The sequence below is a fragment of the Aythya ferina genome (genome assembly GCF_964211825.1).
Source record: "Aythya ferina genome assembly, chromosome: 30".
Taxonomy (NCBI): Eukaryota; Metazoa; Chordata; class Aves; order Anseriformes; family Anatidae; genus Aythya; species Aythya ferina.
This window is the reverse complement of record NC_140327.1, coordinates 1,700,259-1,719,358: the sequence shown is the minus strand read 5'-3', so window position 1 is coordinate 1,719,358 and position 19,100 is coordinate 1,700,259. Positions and strand designations below refer to the sequence as shown.

At 54.6% G+C, this 19,100-nt stretch overlaps 2 protein-coding genes and 1 long non-coding RNA gene across 7 annotated transcripts in view; all 3 read right to left on the bottom strand.

Annotated features, from left to right (window-relative positions):
- Window positions 1-19,100, bottom strand: part of LOC311425293 (butyrophilin subfamily 3 member A1-like) — a 47,146-nt gene that overhangs the window by 17,627 nt on the left and 10,419 nt on the right. Inside the window, exons 2-10 of one of the 5 annotated variants that reach the window (XM_084501032.1) lie at window positions 18,498-18,633; window positions 2,016-2,363; window positions 1,433-1,714; window positions 1,199-1,303; window positions 901-921; window positions 472-492; window positions 356-376; window positions 228-248; window positions 91-111 (exon numbers count right to left, since the gene is read on the bottom strand). In XM_084501032.1, coding sequence (XP_084357158.1) covers window positions 91-111; window positions 228-248; window positions 356-376; window positions 472-492; window positions 901-921; window positions 1,199-1,303; window positions 1,433-1,714; window positions 2,016-2,363; window positions 18,498-18,597 — 940 coding nt within the window. In that variant the 5' untranslated portion in view covers window positions 18,598-18,633. Of the gene's footprint in view, window positions 1-90; window positions 112-227; window positions 249-355; window positions 377-471; window positions 493-900; window positions 922-1,198; window positions 1,304-1,432; window positions 1,715-2,015; window positions 2,364-2,766; window positions 3,260-18,497; window positions 18,634-19,100 lie in introns of those variants that run through there. The other 4 variants (XM_084501033.1, XM_084501035.1, XM_084501034.1 and 1 more) reach the window with 4 other exon arrangements.
- Window positions 7,438-8,510, bottom strand: LOC311425390. Its single transcript, XR_014686309.1, has 2 exons — window positions 8,477-8,510; window positions 7,438-7,692 (listed from the first exon to the last, which is right to left on the bottom strand). It is a non-coding gene; the product is annotated as an uncharacterized lncRNA (long non-coding RNA).
- Window positions 14,226-18,298, bottom strand: LOC311425415 (butyrophilin subfamily 1 member A1-like; the record flags this gene model as incomplete). The annotated part of the gene is made up of 7 exons (XM_084501285.1): window positions 14,226-15,297; window positions 15,474-15,506; window positions 15,664-15,783; window positions 16,502-16,606; window positions 16,735-17,016; window positions 17,747-18,094; window positions 18,205-18,298. The coding sequence occupies 7 exons, from the start codon at window positions 18,296-18,298 to the stop codon at window positions 14,663-14,665; spliced, it is 1,617 nt and encodes a 538-aa protein (XP_084357411.1). The 3' UTR covers window positions 14,226-14,662.

Below are 19,100 nucleotides of genomic sequence, written 5' to 3'. Positions count from 1 at the left end.
AGAGGGGAAAGCTTCTCCTCCCATAGCTCCCATTGGAAGACATGAAGACGTGATTGAATCATGGAAGACAAGATTGCCGAGGACACTCACCCAGCTCTCCTACTTGTTCCTCTGAAGAAAAAAAAAAAAAAAGGATGGGGAGAGAAAAGAAATGTCTGATGAGAGGGGAGATCTTCTCATTCCATCACTGGACCCCGTAGTGTTTTGTTGTGGTGGAGGATACTCACTGCGTTCTTTACTCTTTCTCACTGTCAAACAAAAGCAAAAAGAATACATGATAGAAAGGGACAACTTCCCATCCCACACTGCCCACCAATAGGGCCCAGATGCCTTCATTTTGGGGAGGGACACTCACCCAGCTCTTCAGTTAGATACTCTGCAAAAGAAAAGTAAAAATACTTGGTGAGAGAGTACAGATTCTCATTACATGACAAGAACTCATTTTCTTTGGGTTTGGGGCCAGACACTCACGCAGTCTTGCAGATTGTTGTGCTAGAAATGAGAAGAAAATCATGGTGAGAGGGAACAGCTTCCCATCCCACTGCGATGACCCCTTTGTGCAGCTCTCTGCACTGTGCCACCAAAACACAAGTGGAAGTGAATGGGGACGGGTGGAGGACGTCCCTGTCCCAGAAGCATCAGTGCAGAGCGGGGCAGCCCCGCAGCTCGCTCCCCGTCCCCACTTTGATCCCCCTTCCTTTCAGCCATCCCGGCCCTGTCCCGTGCCCAGGGCAGCCCCAGCCCCAGCACTCAACACTCCCACCCCAGGCTCCAGCTGCTCCTCCAGCACCCCCGAGCCACCAGCACACAAGCCCCCAGAGCCCACCCAGACCAGGCCCAGGCCCTCCCGCAGGGACACCACTTCCCCAGGGGCTGGGGGCAGGGACTGCAAGGACTCACCCAGCTCTCGCCTCTGTGCCGCTGAAAAGCAAAGGCGGAGGAAGAGGTGGTGAGCAGAGCAGCTTGGTTGCTGGGTGGGAACATGTGCAGGGGGGCTGCGCCTTGCCACCAGCCCCACGCTGCAGCCATGCTCCCTGGCCTCCCACCCAAGACCATCCTAAGGCCTTTGGCATCCCCAGGAGAACATTCCCTTCCTCCTCCTATGCACCTCCCTGGGCCAGGGCTCAGCCCCGCTCCAGACCCAGGGGGGTCCCTGCAGAACACCTCCCTCCGCTCCATCCCTGCGCTGCCAGCTTACCTTGCTTTCGAAAGAGATAAACACCGAGGCCAATGGACACAGCCAAAAGCACGAGGACCAAAGCCAGAACCACTATCAAGGGCTGACCGTTTTGGAAAACGGGAGCTGAGAAAAGGCACCAGGAAAAGGGCTGTGTTTACACGCCTGGGATTAGAAAATCAAGACCAAGACTTCTCCTGGGTCAGGACAGGTGCAGGGGCCAGGAACACCTCCCCATGGCTGTGCCATTTGTACCTGTGATGTGCAGGGATGATTCCCGTTCCTGCTGGAGGCGGCTGCTCCTGACCACGCAGGACAAGGGCCCCTCCATGCTCTCGGTCATGATGACAGTGCCTTCGATTTCAAAGAGCCCCTCCTGGTCCTGGGAATGTGTCTGGGAGACCGAGGGCAGGTGCTGCCCGCGAGCATCCCTCCACAGCAGCTGCGGCAGCGGGTACCAGCCGGCCGATCGACACAGCACCCGGACGCCTCCGTCCTCGTAGCCCCCCAGGGAGAGGTGGGGGTTAGTGCCTGTGGCTGGGGGAGAGCGTGTGGCTGGGGTTTGACTTGGGGAGGGATTGAGTTCCAAGGCAAAGACCCCATCTGCTCCTGTGCAGACGCAGCCCAGACCCAGCCACAGCCCCTGTGGCTCTCAGACCAGTCCTTCCATGCTTGCACTCTTCCAAGCAGTCACAGACCATGGAGGAGAATCCCCATCAGACTCAAGTCCTTGAAAGGACTCATTGATGGCCATGAGCATGGGACAGTGATCTGGGTGAAACACACAAACCCAGGAACACCTGCACCATCTGCTTGAAGCATCAATCCAGCCACTAACCTGACACCTCCAGATTCACCGTTGCTTCATCAGAAGCATCACCGTCTTTCACGATGCAGATGTACTGGCCATCATCAGAGGGTCTCAGACCCGTGATTCTCAAGTCCAGGCTTCCAGCAGAGAGACCATCTCTGACCAGCTCTGTCCTCCCAGCATATGCCTCCATCTGCTCCCCATATAGGTCCTCTCCATTGCGGTAGTGGTGCACTGTCTCAGTGAATTTCTTCCGGATCCACCTGACCTCCAAGGTGCGAGCATCGCGTTGAGGGGACAAGTGGCAGGGCAGCACGACATCCTGCCCCACAGTGGCAGTGGCAGGGTGGCCTAGTCCCACCACTGTGAGCTGGGCTGGGCAATGGAGAAGGGCACAGAGAGGCAGTGAGATTTTGCCATTGTAAATTTAGGGGCAGTGAGTGATAAAGGGCGAGCTGTGTGTGAGTTAGTGCATGCTGTGTCGCTTTGTCCTGTTGGATACCGGGACAACAGGAGAGGGAGAGGGAGGACGTGCAGGATAAAGAGGGGTGCTGGGAGTGGGAGCCCTCTCTGCAGCATTCATGTAGGTGAAGATGAGCCAGAAAGGGCAGCCAAGGCAGCGCCCATATTGCATGGAAGAACCAAAGGAAAAGCGAAACCCAGAGGGGGCCGAGCTGTGGGCTCAGGTTCCCCCTGCCCCACAGCCGATCCCCAGCCCCAAAGCAGCAAGTCTGTCAGGCCCAGGGGGAGAGCCCCCAGCAGCCCCACAGGATCCTACCTGAGCTCTGCCAGAAGACGCGCAGAGTGACAAGGGAAATCAGGAGGCCGCTGGCATAGCTGGTGAGTCTGGGGTGGCTGCAGACCCAGGAGAGCCCCATCTGTGGTGCAGCAGGAGCAGGAGCAGGAGCAGAAGCGAGAGGGGACTGAGGGGCTGCAAGCACCACAGGCAGATGGGGAAGGAGTCACCCTGGGCCCGGGCACAAATAGCCACAGCCAGCAGCACCTTAGGAAGGGCGCAGAGCCTGCGCTTTTATCACGGGCTGGGGGACACAGCAGGCAGCCCCCAGGGGTTCTTCTCCAAGGGAGTCCCACCGACAGAGAGGTCCCTCACCGCACCCAGCAGAGCAGCGGAAAGCACAAGGCTACGCCCAACTTCCCTAACCTTTGCCCAGTTCCTGCCTGCAATAACCCTCTGGGAGCACCTTTGTCCCTGGGGCAATGGGAGCAAGTGTCCTGGGAGCTCTAGAGGCCTGGCACCACCATCCCATCACACCTAGGTGCCCTGCCCAATGCCATCAGCAAGCACAAGGGGCTTGTCCCCAGCAGGAGCCTCTCCAGAACACCAGGGAATGCCACTGACTGAGCTCACTGTCTGGGTTATGGGGACTGCAGTCTTTCCCTGATGCTTCGACCCCACCACTCCTCAATTCACTCTGCTCCTGCTCCTCGTGGGGTCCCTCCCATGGGATGCCATCCTTCCCAAACTGATCCTGCGTGCTCCTTACTCTGGCATCCCAGCTGTCTGCCCTCCCTGCCCGCCTTTTTACGCAGAGGGATGGAGAGTTCTTGCGCTCTAAGGCAAACATCCTTAGAGTCTCCAGCTCTCCTCAGCTCCTTTGTCCCATAGGATGGTATTCCAGGGGATCTCATCCTCTAGGTCTTTAAACAGCTTGGATTTGCTCTTTTGAAGTTCAGGGTCCTGCCTTGGCCCTTTGCCAGGCCCACATTCCTGGAGATCACAAACTCAACCATGGCATGGTCACTGCAGCACAGATTGCCTCCAGTCTTGACCTCTTTAATGAGCTTGCCCGCATAGGTGAGCACCAGGTCAAGTAACGCTTCTCGTTGGGTTGGTTTCTCTAGTACCTTTACCAGGAAGTTATCCTCAACGCACTCTAGGAATCTCCTGGATTGCTTAAAGGCTACTGTGTAGTTTTCCCAGCAGACATCCGGGTGGTTCAAGTCCCCCATCAGGATGAGAGCATGTGAGCACGATGCTCCTTGTAGTTGAAGCAAGAAGGCCTCATCCATAGGCTCCCCTTGATCAGGCAGCCTGTAGTAGACTCCGGAAGAACTGTGTTTCTGTGATAGCAATCAGGTCATATTTGTCTAATTTCCCCATGGTTTCCAATTCCTCTTGCTTGTTTCCCATGCTGCGTACATTGGTGTAGAGGCATTTCAGCTGGGCTGTTGGTCGTATTGCATTTCTAGAACCCTTCCTGTTGTATTGGGACAGGTCACGAGAGTTTCCCTGCTGTTACTTAGAGTGATGGTATTCTCAGCTATGCTTTCTTGCTCACCCTGCCTGCAAGCACTGCCATGCCAACTGCCATGCCATGCCCTGACCGACACGCCATGCTCCGTTCACCGCGCTCCTGGACTCTCACTCTCCCCAGGGTTCTGCCTTTATATGACAGAAAGGGGATTTCTGGGTCCTCCCATGCCTCATCAGCTGGCCTCGCGAGGGCCGCTGAGTCCTAGCAGCTCCCTTGGATTCTTCCAATAACCTCGATGAAGGAAAACCCCTGCATGCCTCGATCCCCCACTCTGCTGCAGGACATGTTGCCCCGAAGCCGATTGCCTTGGCTTCTTTTGTAGTGATTTAAAATATTCCCACACTTGGAATTTCCATGTTCAGAAGTTGACTTATTTAATTACAAGGAGTATTGCTAATTCTTTTACATCGAAATTCATGCTAAATAATTCATGCTTTCATGCACAAAGCCGAATTCATAAATGGAGTTAGGAATGGAGAACTGTAGCCCACAAATGAGGTTTGCAAACATGAAGCAAAGGCGTGCCTGAAGTCTGAGTGTCCCCCTCCAGCTGTCGCAGGTCTCAGCATACAGGGAGGTGTGCAGGGCAGCCTCTGGCCCCACTGCCCCTCATTCTTGCCCTGCTCCTGCAGGACCAAGGAGACGTGAGCCAGGAGTGCAGAAATTTCTTCTCAGAAAGAATGGTTAGGCATTGGAACGGGTTGTCCTGGGAGTTGGTGGAGTCACTGTCCCTGGGGGCGTTTAAGGAAAGGTTGTATGTGGTGCTTAGGGACATGGTTTAGTGGGTAATACTGGTAGCAGAGAGGTGGTTGGCCCAGATGTGAGAAACAAAGATGTGATTTTGCAGCAGAAGGGGTTTTTGCACTGGAAAATGACTCTATCCTTTCATACTTGGAAGGGATTTTGCAGGCATGACAGTGGCGTAGCAGTGATGACCTTAGAGGTCTTTTCCAACTGTACTGGGTCTGGCTGGGATGTTAACTTTCCCTGCAGCAGCCCATACAGTGCTGTGCTCTGCACTTGGAGCTAGAACAGCAGTGTTATCACACCAGTGTTGTGTCTGCTGCTGAGCAGTGCTGGCACAGCATCGGGACTCTCTCTAACCCCCCTAGGGGGTGGGCAAAAAAGTGAGAGAGGAAACATCACCAGAGCATGCTGACCTAAACCAACCAAAGGGATATTCCATACCATGGTCAATCATCGCTCATTTGTGGGAAGTAGAGAGTAATTTCTTTCCTCTGCACTTCCACATAGCCTTTATTGGATTTGTTTGTTTGTTTGTTTTTCCCTTTCCCCCTCCCTTTTCCCCTTTCCTTTTTTCCTGTTTTCTTTTTCCCCTTTTTCCTTTTTTCTTTTTTTTTTCTTTTTTTTTTTTTTTTTTCCCTTTATTTAAATTGCTTAGTTAACAATAACATTTCCTTAATATTTTTTTTTTCCTTTAATTAAGTTATCCTTACCTCAACCAGTGAGCTGTTCTTTACTTTACTTCTTCCCCTCCTCATGTAGGGAGGGGGAGTGAGACAGCAGTTGTGGTGTTTAGCTGCCGAGCACAGTAAAACCACCACACCAACTTCAATGATTCTTTGATCTAGGGCTGAAGTCTGAGGCCACCTGCTGCCTCTGCTTGGAAGACTTCCAGGAGCTGGTGATGCCTCCTGTGGGCATAGCCTCTGCAGAGCCTGTGTGATGGAGGCTGGAAGCTCTTTGGGTGCCCCCAGGGCAGGGCAATGAACCCAGGTGGAACAAGGGGGTCCCAGGCACCAGCTGGGGAAGTGGGGCAGCTGGAGCTTCAGTTCCTCCTGGCTCTGACTCCCAGGACCAACACCAAGGAGATGGTCTACCGCAAGACGCCTTCCCAGGCAGCAAAGCCTCAGGACAGAAAGCACCCAGCAAATGCCACTGCCAGACTCCATCTTCCTGTGCAAAACTTTATGTCACAGAATCATAGAATCGTAGAATATCCCGAGTTGGAAAGAACCCATAAGGATCATCAAGTCCAACTCCTGGCACCCCACAGGTCTGCCCAAAAGTTTAGACCCTGTGACTAAGTGCACAGTCCAAATGCTTTTTAAATTCAGACAGGCTTGGTGCAGTGACTGCTTCCCTGGGGAGCCTGTTCCAGTGTGCAACCACCCTCTTGGTGAAGAACCCTCTCCTGATGTCCAGACTAAACTTCCCCTGCCTCAGCTTAATGCCATTCCCATGGGTCCTATCACTGGTGTTTACAGAGAATAGGTCACCTGCCTCTCCACTCCCCCTCGAGAGGAAGTTGTAGACCATGATGAGGTCTCCCCTCAGCCTCCTGTTCTTCAGGCTGAACAGGCCCAGTGCCCTCAGCCATCTTCGTCGCCCTCCTCTGGACACTCTCCAACAGTTTAAAGTTCTCTTCGTACTGTGGTGCCCAGAACTGCACACAGTACTCGAGATGAGGCCACACCAGCGCAGAACAGAGCGGGACAATCACTTCCCTCAACCGATGAGCAATGCCGTGCTTGATGCACCCCAGGATACGGTTGTCACAGTCCTGCTGCTGCTAGGCCTTGATGTGCTCCACAGGAGGGAAAAAAGAGCCCCCACAGGCTGCTCATGCTCAGCACCAGGCACAGAGCAAGGATCAACCCCAAACTAGGAGGCAAAGGTGGCCTGCAATGGCCAGCAGCACACAGTGACCACATCCTTTGCCCTGGGGTCTGCAAGCAGTGCAAGCACAGGGGAGAAGAGCAATGAGAGCTGCTGCAGCCCCTGTGCTGCCCACTGGGGCTCAGAGGCAGGGTGAGACCCATGGGTGCCAGCAGGGCTGGTGCACTAGCACATGAGACGTGTGCAGGGCAGAGCCCAAGGACCAGAGCTCCCTGAGCTCCACCATGTTCGACGTTCCCACAGACCCAGTCCTTTCCTGTGCTTTTCCCCATACTTCATGGAATGGATTCCAGAGCATCCTGCCTCCCCCAAGCCCTCCCACAGCATCCAACTCAGAAAGCATCCCAGCCCCTCAGCATCCTGGTCCCAGAGCATCCAACCACGAGAACATCTTCGCTGCCCCCCACAGTAGCCATGCTCCGGCTCAAATCCAGCTTCCACTGGACTTTTCTGCCCTGCCACTTCAAGTTTCCTGTTCTTTTGGGGGTATGTGGCTTCCTTCAATAATGATTTAAAATAATCACATGCTGGGATTTTCCATGTTCAGAAGTTGATTTATTCATTTACAAGGAGTATTACTAATTATTTTACATCTAAATCCATGCTATATACTTCATGCTTTCACACCCAAAGCCAAATTCATCACTGGAGTTAGAAACAGGGTTCCCAAAAACGAAGTAAAAGGGCTGCCTGAAGTCAGTACCCCCACCATCTGCTGCAGGTCTCAGCGTGCAGGGAGAAACACAGGGCAGCCCCTGGCCCCACTGCCCCTCATTCCTGCAGTGCTCCTGCAGGATGAAGGAGAGGTGATGCAGGAGTGGCTGGAGAAGGGCAGGAGACCCCCAAGGGAGGGAATGGCTCTACGGGGTGTTGTCCCTCAGCCACAGCTGGGCATTCGTCCCCAGCCAGAACCAAGGGCGCATGCTCTCCCCTTTCAGGAAGACATCTGTGAAAGTGAAGATCTTGACCCGATTGTCAGGGTTTATAAAAGACACCTGCCCCTGGGCACAGTCAAGACAGACCCAGATCCTTGTGGGGACAGGGGACAGGGACAAGACAGTGGGAGGAGTTGTGAGAGACGTGAGCTGCCCGTCATTGTACTGCACAGCCCAGATCCCTTCTTGAGGGCTCATGTTGATCTCCCCCTTCCTCTTCACCGATGCCCTGGCCACCCCCACAGCCAAACTTGAATACGTTCCCTTCTCCCCCTCTACCTCCACCTCCCAGCAGTGCCTCCCCTCTCTGAACTCCTCACAGCCCAGCACACAGCACTGAATGTTAAATCTCTCAGGTTGGTTGGGCACCTGCTGCCATTTACTTTCCCATCTCACACTGCTCTTGTCCTGAGACAGGACGAGCAGAGGATGAGCCGTGTCCGGATCCAGGGTCACCTTCACTGCAGGGACAGAAGGAGCCAGGCCATCAGGGGCAGAGCTCAGCCCTGGGCAGGCTTTCCCCAGCTCAGGGCCAGGAGCTGCCCCACGGAGAGGAGATGGGGCACCTCTTGGCTCCTGAACATGCCCCAGCAAGGCCAGGAGAAGCACCGCAGAGGGCAACCCGGTGCACACCTACCTCTATTATGAGACAGCAGAAACCTTCTCCGTGCTGGAAGGAGAGGGAAGAGCTGGTCACAGTCCATGGCTGGCGCCCAGTGGGTGTGGGCAGGGTGAGCGGCCAGCCCTGGGCTGCTCTGTCCCAGCTGCCCACCCTCCCCTAAATATCACCTTGGCCTTGCCCTGGGACTCAAGCACATGGACACTCACCCAACGCTGCCTCTGGAAAAGAAAGCAAAAGCAATATCTGATGAGAGGGGAGAGCTTCTCACCCCATGCCTGAACCCCAAACTGCTTTGTTATGCTGCAGGATACTCACTGAGCTTTGCATCTTTTTTCTCTGCCAAACAAAAGCAAAAAGAAAGCATGATGGAAAGTGACATCTTCCTTCTCAAAATGCCCACTGGTAGAACCTAAATGCCTTCATTTGGGAGAGGGATGGGCACTCACCCAGCTCTGAATCTTGTTCCTCTGAAGAAAAGTAAAGCAAAAACACTTGGTAAGAGAGTACAGATTCTTATTACGTGACAAGAACTCATTTTCTTTGGGTTTGGGGACAGACACTCACTCAGTCTTGCAGATTGGTGCTCTAGAAATGAGAAGAAAATCATGGTGAGAGGGAACAGCTTCCTATCCCATTGCAGTGACCCCAAATACTTTCAGATACTGATGGAGACTTACCCAGCCTTGCATTCTTTTCCTCTGCAAAAGAAAGAGAAAAGCAATGCATGATCAGAGGAGAAAGCTTCTCCTCCCATAGCTCCCACTGGAAGACATGAAGTTCTTTCTGTTGGGGAGGGACACTCACCCAGCTCTGCAGACAGTTCCGCTGCAAAAGGAAAGCAAAGGCAATGCATGATCAGAGGGGACAACTTCTCATCCCATGGCTGCTTCCATGGGAAGACCCCAAGTTCCTTCATTTTGGGGAGGGACACTCACCTAGCCTTTTATCTTTTTGTGATGGAAAAGAAAGGCAAAAACAATGCATGATCAGAGGACAGCTTCTTGTCATATGCCTGCTCTCATGTCTATGCTCCCAAATTTATTCTTCTAGGAAGTGGCCAAATGTAACTTTGCTCCCAAAGGAGGGAGCAGACTAATAGTGAGTGAAGTTCATCTGTGAGCACGGCTTGTGCAAGCAGAACAACCAGCACAGAAACTTGTGCAGCTTTCTGTACGATGTCACCAAAAGAGAGGTGGAAGTGAATGGGGATGGGTGGAGAAATGAGAAGAAAATCATGGTGAGAGGAAACATCTTCCAATTGTGTTGCGACACCTCAAATCCCTTCAGATTTTGATGGAGACTTACCGGCCTTTGCACGGTATTCATCTGGAAAAGAAAGAGAAAATCCCTGGAGTGCTCTGTCCCAGCTGCCCACCCTCCCCTAAATAGCACCTTGGCCTTGTCCTGGGGCCCAAGCACATGGACACTCACCGAACGCTGCTGATTGTTGCGCTGGAAAAGGAAAGCAAAAGCAAAGGAGGATAAGAATGGAGAACTTCCCATCTGACTGATTCTTATGGGAAAACATTGGGTTTACAAATGCAGATTTACATAGCTTTCCAACTTTTTTAATGGAAAAGAAAAAAAAAAATCAATGTGTTCCCAGAAGGCAATGCTTCACATTCCATTGCTACTCCCATAGGTAGACCCTTAAATATTTTTCTGAGGTGAGTGTGCACACAGCACCTTCCTCCGATTTTGGCTGGGACCAGACTAACATTGAGCAAGACCCAGATTTGAGCAATGCTTGTGCACGTGGACCAGTAAGAACAGACACTTGTGCAGCTCTCTGCACCGTGCCACCAAAACACAAGTGGAAGTGAATGGGGATGGGTGGAGGATGTCCCTGTCCCAGAAGCATCAGTGCAGAGTGGGGCAGCCCCGCAGCTCGCTCCCCATCCCCACCTTGATCCCCATTCCTTTCAGCCATCCCGGCCGTGTCCCGTGCCCAGGGCAGCCCCATCCCCAGCACTCCCCACTCCCACCCCAGGCTCCAGCTGCTCCTCCAGCACCCCCCGAGCCACCAGCACACAAGCCCCCAGAGCCCACCCAGACCAGGCCCTCCCGCAGGGACACCACTTCCCCAGGGGCTGGGGGCAGGGACTGCAAGGACTCACCCAGCACTCGTCTCAGTGCCACTGAAAAGCAAAGGCGGAGGAAGAGGTGGTGAGCAGAGCAGCTTGGTTGCTGGGTGGGAACATGTGCAGGGGGCTGCGCCTTGCCACCAGCCCCACGCTGCAGCCATGCTCCCTGGCCTCCCACCCAAGGCCCCTTGCCTTCTCCCCTGCCTTCATTGCCCGAGGCAGAGGCCCAAGACAATCCGAAGGCCTTTGGGATCCCCAGGAGAACATTCCCTTCCTCCTCCTATGCACCTCCCTGGGCCAGGGCTCAGCCCCGCTCCAGACCCGGGGGGTCCCTGCAGAACACCTCCCTCCGTTCCATGCCTGCGCTACCAGCTTACCTTTCCTTTGATAGAGATAAACACCGAGGCCAATGGACACAACAAAAAGGCTGAGGACCAGAGTCGGATGCACCATGGTCTTTGTGGAAGAAGGGAGCTGAGAAAATGCACCAGGAAAAGGGCTGTATTTCCATGCCCGTGGGTGGAAGAGCAAGACCCAGACTTCTGGGTCGGGACAAGTGCAGGGGCCAGGAACCCGTGCCCCTGGCTGCTGCTATTTGTACCTACGATGTGCAGGGAAAATTCCTGTTCCTGCTGGAGACGGCTGTTCCTGACCTTGCAGATGATGGTCCTTCCACGTTCCCGATCACAATGACGGTGTCTTCTATTTCATCGAATCACACAATCATGGAGTAACTTGAGCTGGAACAGACCTCAAAGACTGTCTAGTTCCAACTCCATGCCATAGGGAGAGATGCCACCCACTATATCAGGTTGCCCAGGGCCTCATCTAACCTGGTCTTGAACACCTCCAGAGAAGGGGCATCTACAACCCCTCTGGGCAACCTCTTCCAGTGCCTCACCACCCTCTGAGTGAAGAACTTCCTCCTAAACTCTTCTAAATCTCGCATCTTTTATTTTAAACCATTCCCCATTGTCCTGTCATTCTCTGACTGAGCAAGAGTCGCTCTCCATCTTCTTTATAAGTCTGCTAAGTAATGAAACACCCTAAGGTGGTCATCCCGGAGTCTTTGCTTCTGTAGGTCTGAACAGCCCCATCTCTCGCAGCCTTTCTTTGTAGGAGAGGTACTCCAGCCCCTTGATCATCTTTGCAGCCACCCTCTGCACCCGTTCTAACAGATTGACATCCAACTTGTGCTGGGGCTCCAGAGTAGAAGCCTCACTCCAGTATTCGGGCAGGTGAAGAAGAGACAGAAAGGGCAGCCAAGGCAGCGCCCGTATTGTGTGAAAAAAAAAAAAAAAAAAGGAAACCCAGCAGGGACTGAGCTGTGGGCTCAGGTTCCCCCTGTCCCACGGCAGCACACCTGCCAGTCCCAGGGGAGGAGAGCCCCCAGCAGCCCCGCAGGATCCTACCTGAGCCCAGCTGGAGGAGGAGCAGAGTGATGAGGGAAGTCAGGAGGCCCCTGGCATGGCCGGTGAGGCTGGGGTGGCCACAGCCCTAGGGGAGCCCCATCTGTGCTGCAGCAGGAGCAGGAGCTGGGGGCAGAAGCTGGAGCAGAAGAGAGAGGTGAAAAAGGGGCTGCAGGCACCACAGGCAGATGGGGAAGGAGTCCCCTTGGGCCCGGGCACAAGGAGCCACAGCCAGCAGCGCCTTGGGCAGGGCGCAGAGCCTGTGCTTATCACAGGCTGGGGGACACAGCAGGCAGCCCCCAGGGGTTCTTCTCCAAGGGAGCCTCACCAAGAGAGAGGTCCTTCACCGCACCCAGCAGAGCTGCAAAAAGCACAAGGCTACGCCCAAGTTCCCCAACCTTTGCCCAGTTCCTGGCTGCAATAACCCTCTGGGAGGAACTCTGCCAAGTACCTCTAGAGCTGAACAGGATCAGAGGTTGCAGGGAGTGGTGCGTAACTGGGTGCTGATCCCGGTGCTGCCACCCTTTGCCCAGAGTGGTGTGGGCAAAGAATAAGCTGCACTCCTGACTGTAGTCAAGTAGCTATTTCAGAAGATTAGCCCAGATTGGCAGAGAGCTTCTTTCAGTGCTAAGGTGGATAAGGAAAGTTTATGTGTGCTGGAAGCGAAGCCAGGCAGTATGGGAGGATTATAGAGATACTGTTTGCCTTTGTACGGAGAAAATTCTTATGGATTTATGTTGGATCTGTGACGGACAGTAAATATGATTTTTATTAAAATGTCTTAAGAGCAAAAGTAGAACCAGAGAAAACATTGGTCTGTTATTTGATGGGGACGGTCTCCTCACAAACAGGGAGCTCAACAACACGGAGATGTTTAATATTGTCTTTGCCTTTGTCTTCAATACTGACGATAGGACCCCAGGTACCCTGTCTTGGAGAGTCATGACTGCGGGAACATTAAACTCCCAGCCAACTCTGAATTTTGTTGTGATTTGCTCCTAGACGTGGATGCATACAAGACTGTAGGACCTGATGGGATTCAGAGTACTCAGAGAACTGGCTGATGTCATCAGGAAATCTCTATAAATTATTTTTGAAATGTCCTTGGGAATCTGGAGAGGTCCCAGTGTCTGGAAGCTGCCAAACGTTGCCCGTTTCCAAAAAGGGCAGCAAAGAAGACCCTGGGAATTACAGGCCTGTCAGTCTCATAGCAGTGCCTGGTGAAATTACAGAGATTGCTCTGGGAGTGAGTGAAAAGCACCTGAGGGACAATGCGGTCACTGCTCACAGCTCACATGGGTTCGTGAGGGGAAAGTCCTGTTCGACAAACTTAATTTCCATTTTATGACAAAGTCAGCCTCCTTGTTGACCAAAGGGTTCCTGTCAATGTGGTCTTTTTGGATTTCAGTAAAGATTATGACATGGTTTTTGATCGTATCCATCCAGCAGCGGGCCCTGGCAGCACAAAGGGCCAAGAGTATGGCCAAGAGTGGGCCAACCCACTACATACTAGTGGGTTTATGTGGCAAGGTTTTGGTAGTAGAAGGCCACAGGGGTGGCTTCTGCAAGAAGAATCCAAAAGCTGCCCCATGTTCAGTAAGGGCACTGCTGCTGACCAGAACCAAGCCAGTAAGCGATGTTGTTTGCACCTCTGTGAAAGCATATTTAAGGAACAGGGGGAAAAAATAATCTACTGCTCAACAGCAGCTGGGAGAGAGAGGAGTGAGAACCAGCCCTGCAGACTCCAAGGTCAGTGAAGAAGGAGGGCAGGAGGTGCTCCTGGCACCAGAGCAGAAGTTCCCCTGTGGCCTGTGGAGAGGCCCCTGGTGGAGCAGGCTGTCCCCCTGCACCCATGGGTCCCACATGGAGCTGATCTCCATGCTGCAGCCCGTGGAGGAGCCCCCAGTGGAGCAGGTGGATGTGGCCTGGAGGAGGCTGTGGCCCATGGAGAGCCCCCGCAGGAGCAGAACCTGGGCCAGAGCTGCAGCCCATGGAGAGGAGCCCATACAGGAGCAGGGGACCTGGGGGGAGCTGCTGCCTGTGGGGGACCCATGTTGGAGCAGTTTGCTCCTGCTGGATGGCCCCCGTGGTACAGACCCATACGGAGCAGTTCTTGAAGAGCTGCTGCCTGTGGGCAGCCCACACAGGATTCTGTGATTCCTCTAACTAACAGGACCAACACCAAGGAGACGGTCTGCTGCAAGACGCCTTCCCAGGCAGCAAGGCCTCAGGACAGAAAGCACCCAGAAAATGCCACTGCCAGACTCCATCTTCCTGTGAAAAAATTTATTTGACACAGTCCTGCTGCTGCTGGGCCTTGATGTGCTCCAGAGGAGGGAACAAAGAGCCCCCACAGGCTGCTCATGCTCAGCACCAGGCACAGAGCAAGGATCAACCCCAACCTAGGAGGCAAAGGTAGCCTGCAATGGCCATCAGCATATGGTGACCACATCCCTTGCCTTGGGGTCTGCAAGCAGTGCAAGCAGAGGGGAGAGGAGCGTGGAGAGCTGCTGCAGCCCCTGTGCTGCCCGCTGGGGCTCAGAGGCAGGGTGAGACCCGTGGGTGCCAGCAGGGCTTGTGCCCCAGCACAGGAGCCATGTGCAGGGCAGAGCCCAGGGGCTGCAAGGGGCCTGGCCCCTGCTTGCAGCATCCCAGCCCTCCTCCAGCAGCAGGGAGGAACACAAGAGAGCCCCTGGCCCCACTGCCCCTCATTCCTGTGTTGCTCCTGCAGAACCAAGGAGAGGTGATGCAGGAGTGGCTGGAGAATCACAGGAGCCCCCCAGGGCTGAGGACAGGGTCTGGGGGGTGCTGTCCCTCAGGCACAGCTGAGTTCCCAGTGTCTCCAGCAAAAACCATGGGCGGATGCTCTCCCCATTGAAGGAGGCTGCTGTGAAAGTGAAGATCTCGACCCCATTGTCAGCATTGATAAAAGACACCTGCTGCTGGGTACAGTCCAGACAGACCCAGATCCTCTTGGGGACAGGGGACAGGGGTAAGTGGATTCGAGGAGATGTGAGAGGCATGAGCTGCCCTTGTTGGTACATCAATGCCCATATCCCATTTTTGGGGTAAATCTTAAACTTCTCCTTTTTGTTCACAGACGCCCTGGTCACCCCCACAGCCCAGCAGGATTCATTTTCCAAGTCCCCCTCCACCTCTACCTCAACCTCCCAGCAGTGCCTCCCCTCTTCAAACTCCTCATGGCCTAGCACGCAGCACCAATACTTGAATCTGTCCTGACTGTTATGCACTTGCTGGTTTTTACTTTCTCGTCTCACACTCCTGTGGTCCTCTGACAGGATGAGCTCTGGATGAGCCGTGTGTGGGTCCAGGGTCACCTTCACTGCAGGGACAGAAGGAGCCAGGCCATCAGGGGCAGAGCTCAGTCCTGGACAGGCTTTCCCCAGCTTGTGCCAGGAGCTGCCCCACGGGGCAGGAGATGGGGCACCTCTGGGCTGCTCAACATGCCCCAGCAAGGGCAGGAGAAGCACTGCAGAGGGCAAAACAATGCACACCTACCTGTATTTTGAGGCAGCAAACATTTTCTCCATGCTGGAAGGAGAGGGGAGAGCTGGTCACAGCCATGGCTGGTGCCCAGTGGGTGTGGGCAGGGTGAGGGGCCAGCCCTGGGCTGCTCTGTCCCAGCTGCCCACCCTCCCCTGCACATTGCCTTGGAAATGTCATGCAGCCCAAGGGCAGGGACACTCACCCAGCTCTGCAGCTTTTTTCTCTGAAAAGGAAAGTGAATGTAATGCATGATCGGGGGGAGAGTTGCTCAGCCCATGGTAGACCCGAACACATCCAATGACTGGGAAAATACTGCCTTGCTCTGAGGTGGGACCAGACAAATATTCATTGTGGTGAGCTTTGTACAATGCTCTTGTAAGTCAAAATGTAAATGCCAGACACTAGTGAAGCTTTTATCTCTTTGGCACTGAAGCCATTATGGAAGTGAAGAAGGGATTGTTGGAGATTGTCCCTGTCCCAAAAGTGTCAGAGCAGAGTGGGGCAGCCCCGCAGCTCGCTCCCCATCCCCACCTTGATCCTCGTTCCTTTCAGCCATCCTGGCCGTGTCCCGTGCCCAGGGCAGCCCCAGCCCCAGCACTCCCCACTCCCACCCCAGGCTCCAGCTGCTCCTCCAGCACCCCCGAGCCACCAGCACACAAGCCCCCAGAGCCCACCCAGACCAGGCCCTCCCGCAGGGACACCACTTCCCCAGGGGCTGGGGGCAGGGACTGCAAGGACTCACCCAGCTCTCGCCTCTGTGCCGCTGAAAAGCAAAGGCGGAGGAAGAGGTGGTGAGCAGAGCAGCTTGGTTGCTGGGTGGGAACATGTGCAGGGGGGCTGCGCCTTGCCACCAGCCCCACGCTGCAGCCATGCTCCCTGGCCTCCCACCCAAGACCATCCTAAGGCCTTTGGCATCCCCAGGAGAACATTCCCTTCCTCCTCCTATGCACCTCCCTGTTCCAGGGCTCAGTCCCGCTCCACACCCAGGGGGGTCCCTGCTGAACACCTCCCTGCGCTCCATCCCTGCGCTGCCAGCTTACCTTGCTTTTGAAAGAGATAAACACCCAGGCCAATGAACACCACAAAAAGCACGAGGACCAGAACCAGAGCCACTATGAAGGGTTGGGCGTTGTGGAAGAAGGGAGCTGTGAAAAGCACAAGGAAAAGGGCTGTGTTTACGTACCTGCAGGTGGAAAAGCAAGACCCAGACTTCTCCTGGGTCAGGTCAAGTGCAGGGTCCAGGAACACCTCACCCTGGCTGTGCCATTTGTACCTGCAATGTGCAGGGAAAATTTCCACTCCTGCTGGAGGCGGCTGCTCCTGACCACGCAGGACAAGGGCCCCTCCACGCTCCCGGTCACGATGATGGCACCTTCAATTTCAGAGAGCCCCTCCTGGTCCTGGGAATGTGTCTGGGGGTCCGAGGGCAGGTGCTGCCCGTGAGCATCCCTCCACAGCAGCTGTGGCAGCGGGTACCAGCCGGCCGATCGACACAGCACCCGGACGCCTCCGTCCTCGTAGCCCCCCAGGGAGAGGTGGGGGTCAGCCCCTGTGGCTGGGGGAAGAACATGTGGCTGGGGCTTGACTTGGGGAGGGATTCAGTTCCAAGGTAAAGACTGCTCCCATGCCCAACACAGTCCAGCTCAGCCCAGGCAGAACACCAGAGGCCCTGGGACTGGGCAATCCACGAACCCATTCTCACCCGAAAAAGACCCTGACCTTTGCTGGTACCAGAGAACAGGGCTGCACAATGCCAGTAGCCCCAAATCATTTAGAAAACCCAGGTGCCAAGCTTCGTCACCTCCAGGCAGCTTCTCTGCACCAAGCCATGCTGGTTCAAGAAGTCCCAAGACTTCCAGACAATGTCTCAGGTCCCCCCCAGGATAAAAAATAAAAATAAATTTAAAAAAAAAAAATGCAGAGGTCAAAGGACTCTTCCCTGCTCCAGGCTTTTTCATGTTTCCCATGGTTGGCATGGAAGCTCCATGGAAGGAGCTGCTCAGCAGCTTGTGCCCAGTGCCCTCAGAACATCAACGGGATGGAGTTCAAAGAGGCCACTGAGACTGAATAAAACCATCTCATTGTTTCTCAATGAAAAGCCTACAAGGGCATGCATAAGCTCATTCCTGGACACGCTCTCATATACTAAATATTAGAAGCCCCATCAGACTCAAGACCTTGAAAGGCCTTGTCAATGACCATGTGGATGGGACAGAGGACTGAGCCGATACACAAATCCAGGTACACCTGCACCATCTCCTTGAAGCATCACTTGAACCACTAACCTGACATCTCCAGATCCACTGTTGCTTTGTCATAAGCATCACCATCTTTCACGATGCAGACGTACCGGCCATCATCTGAGGGTCTCAGCCCCGTGATTCGCAAGTCCAGGCTTCCAGCAGAGAGACCATCTCTGACCAACTCTGTCCTCCCGGCATATGCCCCCATCTGCTCCCCGTACAGGTCCTCTCCATTGCGGTAGTGGTGCACTGTCTCAGAGATATGGTCCCGGATCCACCTGACCTCCAAGCTGCGAGCATCCTGGCGAGGGGACAAGTAACAACGCAGCACAACATCCTGCCCCACGGTGGCGGTGAGAGGATAGTCTGGTCCCACCACTCTGAGCTGAGCTGGGCAATGGAGAAGGGCACAGAGAGGCAGTGAGATTTTGCCATTGTAAATTTAGGTGCAGTGAGTGACAAAGTGTGAGCAGTGTGTGAGTTGGTGCGTGCTGTGTCACCTTGTCCTGTTGGATACCAGGACAACAGGAGAGGGAGAGGGTGGACGTGCAGGAGAAGGAGGTGTTCTGGGAGTGGGAGCCCTCTCTGCAGCATTCGGGCAGGCGAAGGAGACACGGAAAGGGCAGCCAAGGCAGCGCCCGTATTGTGTGAAAGAACGAAAGGGAAAGTGAAACTCAACAGGGACCAAGCTGTGGGCTCGGGTCCCCCCTTTCCCACAGCCGCTCCCCTGCCCCACAGTAGCAAGTCTGCATGCACAGGGGGGAGAGCCCCCAGCAGCCCCACAGGATCCTACCTGAGCCCAGCTGGAGGAGGAGCAGAGTGACGAGGGAAGTCAGGAGGCCCCTGGCATGGCCGGTGAGGCTGGGGCGGCCGCAGCCCCAGGGGAGCCCCATCTGTGCTGTAGCGGGAGCAGGAGCTGGGGGCAGAAGCTGGAGCAGAAGAGAGAGGGGACCGAGGGGCTGCAGGCACTGCAGGCGGATGAGGAAGGAGTCCCCTTGGGCCCAGGCACAAGGAGCCACAGCCGGCAGCGCCTTTGGCAGGGTGCAGAGCCTGCGCTTATCATGGGCTGGGGGACACAGCAGGCGGCCCCCAGGGGTTCTTCTCCAAGGGAGCCCCACCAAGATAGACGTCCCTCACCGCACCCAGTAGAGCTGCATAAAGCACAAGGCAGCACTCAACTTCCCCAACCTTCGCCCACTTCTGTGCTCTGCCTGCTAGCAGGTTTGCCTCTGGGCAAGCAGGGGAAATGGTATCTCCCCTCCCGTTGTTCCTCTGTTGAGCCATTTTTATACTCGTTTCTTAGTTTTAGGTGGAGCTTGAGTGGCTCTAGTCATTGGTACCTTCATTATGATTAATATGGAAATTTCTTCTTAAAGGTTTAGGCTTAGAGAAATTC